The sequence below is a fragment of the Leptodactylus fuscus genome, chromosome 2 (assembly GCF_031893055.1).
Source record: "Leptodactylus fuscus isolate aLepFus1 chromosome 2, aLepFus1.hap2, whole genome shotgun sequence".
In the NCBI taxonomy this organism is placed as follows: domain Eukaryota; kingdom Metazoa; phylum Chordata; class Amphibia; order Anura; family Leptodactylidae; genus Leptodactylus; species Leptodactylus fuscus.
The window spans coordinates 86,982,718-86,990,659 of record NC_134266.1 but is presented as its reverse complement, the minus strand read 5'-3'; the positions used below and the strand labels follow the sequence as shown (position 1 = coordinate 86,990,659).

The following is a 7,942-nucleotide window of genomic DNA, read 5'->3' as shown; positions in this document are numbered from 1 at the left end:
AGATGGAGGACATGAATCTGGGGGCAGAGATGGGGGGACATGAATCTGGGGGCAGAGATGGGGGACATGAAACTGAGGACATAGATGGGGGACATGAAACTGGGGACAGAGATGGGGGAACATGAAACTGGGGACAGAGATGGAGGGGGGACACGAAACTGGGGGCAGATGAAGGAGGTATATGAAACTGGGGGAGAGATAGAGAGGGGACCAGGGGCGTAACTACCGCCATAGCAGCGGAGGCAGCTGCCACAGGGCCCGGGACATTAGGGGCCCGGTGACAGCCGCTACTATCATTATACTCAAGGGTCTTTGCAGACCCCCGAGTATAATGATCGGCGGACCGGGAGAGGTAAGAGAATGTAACAAACACAGTTACTTACCTCTCCGCGATCCTGCCAGACAAGATCCTTCCTTCTTGTCTGACGTCTCTGACGTCACATGAACCCGGCCTGCTTCCCGGGTCATGTGACATCCGACGTCATAGAACAAGGACAGCAGTGGAGAAGACAGCGTAGGAGCCAGGGACAGGTAAGAAACAGTAATTTTTTATGTTTTTATTCCCCCCCGGGTCTCCGATTATTATACTCTGGAGTCTGAAAAGACCTCAGAGTATAATAATTGTTTATGGGTGTCCACTATGAGCTATAATACTGTGTGCAGGGGCCACTAAGGGTCATAATACTGTGTGCAGGGACCACTATGGGCTATAATACTGTGTGCAGGGGCCACTATGGGGGATAATACTGTGTGCAGGGGCCACTATGGGGCATAGTACTGTGTGCAGGGGCCACTATGGGGCATAGTACTGTGTGCAGGGATTACTATGGGGGATAATACTGTGTGCAGGGGCCACTATGGGGGATAATACTGTGTGCAAGGGCCACTATGGGGGATAATACTGTGTGCAGGGGCCACTAAGGGACATTATACCGTGTGCAGGGCTTACTAAGGGACATAATAGAGTGCGGAGGAGGGGGTCGGTGGGGGGGGGGGGGGCATGTCAAAAGTTTGCAACACTCCGAAGTCTAAAAAAATCTTCAAACTTTTATTTCAGCATTTCTTTTTAAAAACAGATAGTCCACAAAACATCCCGTTTTTTTAGACTTCGGAGTGTTGCAAGCTCATCTCTTCTTGCTACTACGTCTTTACCATGATTAGGTCCCTTAGGTCCAGGGACGGAGTTTGGCACCTCCTGTAAGTCGGCTACAAGGGGTAAGAAACAGTCTAACCTTTCTTCATTTTTTATTATGTCAAAAGTTTGCCATGGGGCCCCGCCATTCCTAGTTACGCCACTGGAGGGGACATATAATTTACGGGTGACTGTAGGAGGATTATACTGTGTGGGGGCACATGAAAAATGAATGAGAATGGAAGGAGCCAATGTAAAACGGCGGAGCTAAAGCACGCCACACATTTTGTCCCCCTTTCTGTTCTTCTAAAGTTGTGAGGTATGCAGATGTTTAGCAGAACATACAGCTCCCTGTGCTTCCATACTAGGCGCTGCCCTGCTCATTCAGCATATACTTGATAACCACAGCTGTAAGTACTATAGTTATATCCCTTTCAAGTGTATGAGATACCACTGCAGCCTCCCATAATCGGCACTATCGAGAGTATGCAGTAGAGAGGGATCCCCAGTAAAAGTTTACACCAGTGCCCTCTAGCGTTCAGTTACATCACTGCATTTGTTATATACTGTATATACTTTCATCGTGATTTATATGTTCCTGAAAAACTGAAGTATCACTTGTAGGATTTCATTCACTAAGCTTCACTAAGGTAACTGACGTCCTTTCTATTTTATTGCACATGCACCTTAAGAAAACATGTAAGTACCAACCACAAGATCCGCTCTATTCACAGTGTCACCTAATGCCCATGCTCGGTGACGTACACCTTTTACGTATAGTCGTAACTGCGCATGCGACACACAAACTTCCGGGCTGACTAAGATTGCGCTATTATTTCGCGCATGCGAAAAAGGCGTACTACGCCCGGCATACGTGATGACTGAATCACCGTACTGCGCATGCTCACCTTTCCTTACGATCTAATTTCACGGGATTAAATAAAAATATTATTTCGTCCGAACTGACTTTTTTGCCAACCGAATTTAATAAAAACACAGACAACATAGGTTTTATAGCAATTTAATAGCACGTTTCTATTTGACCTTTCAACTCGACAGCCCCTGATTGTTGGGCGTGGAAACCCCGTAGCTGCCTCTCTCTTTCCCTCTCGGAGTCGAAGAACAGGAGCGTGCACATCGTTTCGTGTCTTTTACAGACTTAAAGTGAGTGGTTTTCTGGGGTTCCGGGTCCCCTCCAAAGTGTGGGATCGGGTGTGAAGGGGACACAGGAGCTGTGATATTGTACATGTGGGACAGGAATGGGAATATTACTTTATTTTACTATTGTCAGCCGACTGCCAGTGCTCTGCCTGTAGTCTGGTGTCACCTTCTCCTATCATGAGTCCTGGGAACTATATAATATATAATCCCATAAGATCCCAGATTAGATGAAGTGTCTTTAATAAAGTTTAGGGTGTTTGTTTCTAAATATAATCTTAGTCTAATTCACAAGTAAAGAATATTCCTAATCTAGTTTATATGGAAATGCACAAGTACAAATGATGAGGTTTTTCTCCAGTGGTAGCGAATACTGTCAGACATATGGTATTCCTGATAGGATTGAACAAGGTCCATCCATATGCCCATGAGGGGAGGGGGGACTTTATTTAGAGACCCTTGTGCTATGTAATACACGATCACTCGTTTATATCAATGCAGATACATATTCGTAGTAACTACGTCTGTAAAAGTGCTGTGTAATATGGTGATCCTATACAACTAAAATAAATATTTACTGTGCCAGTCTTACTAAAGCCGCTGACTGGCATGAGGCTTCTCAATGATCAATACAATTCATTATAGATCATATCACTAGTGGGAGGGGAAAAAAGGATCCGCTTGATAGGGGGGAAAGAAATGTCCTGACGCATGGTATCAGGTGAAGCCATGGTTCTATGTAGGAAGCAGACAGGCCCAAAGAGCATGTTGTGGAGCTAGCACAAGTGCAGAATGCTTCTGATACAATCATGCACATGCCAACAATCCACAACATCGTGATAAATCAGGCACACACTCTTACACCAGATTGGTAATTTACCAAGCAGGAACTGGTATATATTTACTGTGTAGCTCACTACAGTTTTCTAGTATGTGTCGTATAAACCGCACACTTTTCCAGATTAATAAGAATTAGTGCATGAGCGCAGAACAAGGGATGTGGCTCACCTTTAGCGCAATAAAGTACTGCACACCAAAGATGCACCACAACAGAAAACTGGCGTAGATGGGTTTATAAAATTCCCCTCACTCTTGCTTCCCATAGTGAGAACAGTTGATCAATTCGGGTTTCAGCATCAGGCCAGCTTTACTCTATACAAAAGTTTGTCTGAATCTGTATATACACTGTATTCTGTGTCTAGCATTCTTGGGGTGCATTTACCAATTCCGTTATGTGCTTTATAGTGTGATACTTACCATGGTTTTTATTTGGATTGCAGAATGCGTTACGTGGCCGCTTACCTGCTTGCCACCCTCGGTGGTAACAGCAGTCCATCAGCAAAAGACATCAAGAAAATCTTGTCCAGCGTTGGTATTGATGCTGATGATGAACGCGTCAACAAGGTGAGTTGCCCAAAAATGCTCTGATGTTTTCTAATACATTCCACTCTGATGGTACAATTTAACTCATTTTTAGATGGTGTGGAAAGCATAGTCATGGGAGCAGCGATATCATACTGTGGTGCTTCTAACTGTAACATGACCCAGCAGAGTTTGGCTGGGTTCATGTCTGCACTTAAAATTCCGTATTTCGCTTATAGTTACAGAAAAATGAAGTAAAGTCAATGACATCTAACGTTTATGCACTGTAGTGGGATCCCTTGTACTTTTATCCTGTTGTATGTTGTAAAAGTGCAGCATTTACGAAATCATAAACTTACTGGTGATCTCCATATTTTATATTAGCCTCTCGGAGTGTGGCATGGAGAGTGTGAGTTTTCGGGTAAAGTTGGCCATAAACATTAGACTTTAGTCCGTTTACAAAAATACAGTGAATGACTGCACAAATAATCCCACCATCAAATTATTGGCCACATCATGGCCTGTTTTTATCTGCATATGACTATCCTATCAGTGTAAAGGCTTCAGATCTGAAAATTACAGCTTTGTGTTTGAGCAGTATATCTTGTATCAAACGGATCATTTCATAGGAAGTAAAATTTGTGGAATCGTACAGCTGAATATCTGTCTGTACTATTTTGCCCAGTGATTCCAGAGTTTAGAATAGAAAATCGATAAATCCTTATTGTATAAATGTTGTGAAGGAAACTATACCTGGCTCTTGGGATCATATTTGTACTCTCATCTGACGAAAACATTAATTTAGAGCATTTTTCTTTTTTAGATCGTGTCTGAACTCGATGGTAAAGATCTTGATGGACTGATCAGTTCAGGTATACTACTTATAAGAATATTAAGTTGGTTGGCTGATGGCTGTCTCATAGTGAAATATTTGCTGGCATGGGTTCAGTAAGCTGATCATCACAGTTTGGGCTTCTGAAAGGTGAAATTGTATTACTGCCGGTAATGTAATACACAGTTCCACAGAATCCTCTAAAGAGGGGAGTAAGGCTGGTCTTACATGACCGTACTGGTTTTGCGGCCCGCAAGTTGCTGATCAGCAACTTTAAATTTCATTCCAAATAGTCATTCCACAGACGTCCGTGTCCAACTGCACGCGCTCCTAGAGTTCTATGGGACAGTCCGTGATGTCTGTGACTTGGCGGACTTGCGGTATTCAGTGCAGACTTCGGTCACACCACACCACGGATAAAATATCCAGCGGTGTAAGAGGCCGCACTGAATACAATGTGTCCACAATTGAGAACCCACTGGTCCGTTTGCGAACTAAACTTACTGTCGTGTAAGACCAGCCTTAGATGTAGGGGGCCCTAAGCTGTATCCGTGTTACATAAATGGACATGGGTGGTTATCTGATGAGAACAACCCTTCTAATCAGGTTACGATCACATGAATGCATTCTTCAATATAGTCAGTGTTATTTACCGTGCCCTAAATGCACAGTCTTAATGTAAAATATATGTTCTGGTTGATGTACTACACTTTTACTGTGTTTTAAAGGGAAAATGCAGTATAATCTACAAGGGTATCTTCAGAATCAGAGGATCTGAGTAGAGTGATACATATTTTTGTGGGATAAGAATCAGTATAACTTGTGCATTTTATATTTCTGTTTTCCTAATCTTAGAACAGTGTTGCAGTTATTGGTTGACATATACCTCTGTATGCACAGTCTTACCCGGAGAGCATGACTGTAGCTGTTTATAAACCTAGAAGAGAGAAGAGCTAAATAACACATTCTACTGAAGATTTCCCACAAAACTATGTATTAATCTGCTCAGTTCCTCCAGCTGTATAGTATGCCACCTGCAGATCATAATGTATTTTCTAGATGACTTGCTCCCACAGAGGTGTACCTGTGACAAACTGACATTAAGCTTCTTTTTTTCTCCTATTCTGTTTTTAAGAATCTTTCCTAATTGGGAAGCAATACTCCCATGTCGTAAAATTGCCAAATCTACATTTATATTATTTGTAAATTAACAATGGTCATCAATAGCAAACTACTACAGTTGTTTCAGCCTTAGGCTTTCTCCTATACAACTATAATAGATATAATGAACATTAGTTTGCATATTGAATCATACTATAGTAATGCAGCATAGTCAAGCACGGATAACTTCAATGTCACTGATAAATGATTTTTATGTATGAACAGTTGATGTTCACCTGCGATAAGGGTTACATTGTTAGTGTTTTGCATGATACTGACATTTTACCTTATAAATGCTTTGTGAAGATTTCTTCCTTGTTAATGGGTTTTGGAACTGATGAGAGGACATTATCTTTGAGACTGGATGAATTGTACAATTGAATTTGTTATTTTATTCAGGTCTTTCCAAGTTGTGTTCAGTACCATCTGGTGGCGCTGTGGCTGCTGCTCCTGCATCTGCTGCTCCAGCTGCTGGCGGAGCTGCCGCACCAGGTAGGATCGTCTGTCTTGTAAATTTAACAGAATGTATAACTTGCCTTTAAGTAGTTTTCTAGGTGAATATATCGATGTCTGACACCAGACATCCGATTAGTTGTTCTCAGCAGCTATGATAGAGGATGGAGCCAGAAGCACAGCCCTGTTCTGTTTAGTTATTGTTGCTTAGCTCCAATTCAACTGCATGGGATCTAGTTGCTGTCACCGCACAGGATGGAACTGTGCTTTTGGCTACAACTGTAACATGCAGCAGATTTATTCACGATTCAGAAGTAAAGTGTGCAGCGAATATAACTCAATAACTGCACAAACAGTTCACTTTGTTATCTCAGGGATGTTAGAAATGGAGATCACCATATAGTCGGTTCTATGCAACTGCAATGGCAAAACTCAGTAATTGCAGAGTGTTCAAACACAGTTGATAGCGGTGATAGGGCTCCTAAAATCTGCCCTGTTCCATTTTTATGATGGAGAGTTACAATTCTCTTATATAGAAATATATTTCATTGGTTGTGCCAATCCACACTGAGCCAGAGGATGAATAGCCAGTCCTATTCCTCTTGATCATGGGGGGACCTGAAAATCAGGCATCAGCGATCAGATACTAATTTTTTGTCCTTGGAATAGCGGAATAAGTGTCCACAACAGCTCAACCCCTTTAAAATATAACATGTGGTTGTGAATGGTACCACAAGTCTTTTTTTTTTTTTTTTTAATAAAATGTATGCTGCAGTAATATTCAGGGCCACTACGCTATGTACAGAGTTGTACCTGTTCTAGAACATTGCATTATATTATCTAATACATCGGTGATTAGTATTGCGGCTCATTCCCGATAATATGAATGGGACTGATCTGCATTCTATCTAAGGGACCAGTATGTGTGATGAATTGCATTGAAAAATAAGTGGTGGTTCCTCAAGTGCAGTGGGCTTGTCAGGCATCTATTTGCCAGTGGTGCTAGCTAGGTATTTTCTGATAGTATGCAACCCTTTTAAATAGTTAAATAGGTAAGATCCGATAAACACTCGATTACGTCACTATATGGATAATATTTTGAGAAATATCCAGCGTTTCCCTCACATAAAGTTGTAGTAGTTTGGGGATTTAATTTATAAAAGTGACATAAAAAACATAGAAATGCTGCTTGAATATGCTTGGGGAAATGGTAGATTCCATTTCAGTTTCCTTGTTAACAATGTTATCTCCGGATCTTGTAGTTCTCTTTATACACTTTCCAAATATGCCGTCCAAAAACACATCATGTAAAAACAAAAAACATGAAAAGTTTTCTAATTTCTGAAGCATACTCCATGTGAAACATATCCTAAGGGTTTGGTTTGGCCTCTAAACTTTATCATTCATCCCAACAGAAAAGAAAGAAGAAGAAAAGAAGGAAGAATCTGAAGAGTCTGATGAAGACATGGGATTTGGGCTCTTTGATTAAGTATCTCTAACAACAATAAAGAAACGTTCCATCAGATTTACCGACTTGTTTATTACTAAAACACAGTTTATCACTGTAAACAGTTCTACATTCTTATATAGATGGTGCTCCACACTAAGAGTCTGCATAACATGTTCTTTAGGTTATCATTAGAGAAGCCGTGTGTGTGTATATGTATATAAAGTGCTCATTGAACTTTACTTAGAAATCGATTACGATTCCTCATGCAGCCACCTTCCCTTTAAAAACGACACACTGATAATTAGCTCATTTCTAGTGGCATGCTCCACTTGTGCAGTATCAAAAAGTGACCTTTCTTATGATGCCTCTCACTAAGCTTTTTGTTTCTGAAAAG

General features: G+C 41.3%; 1 protein-coding gene across 1 annotated transcript; it reads left to right on the top strand.

The window, feature by feature from the left end:
- Window positions 1–2,153: 2,153 nt before the first annotated feature.
- Window positions 2,154–7,623, top strand: LOC142194829 (uncharacterized). The gene is made up of 5 exons (XM_075264208.1): window positions 2,154–2,296; window positions 3,571–3,694; window positions 4,476–4,524; window positions 6,045–6,137; window positions 7,514–7,623. Exons 2-5 carry the CDS (start codon window positions 3,572–3,574, stop codon window positions 7,585–7,587), a joined length of 339 nt encoding a protein of 112 aa, XP_075120309.1. The 5' UTR covers window positions 2,154–2,296; window position 3,571; the 3' UTR covers window positions 7,588–7,623.
- The last annotated feature ends 319 nt before the right edge of the window (window positions 7,624–7,942 follow it).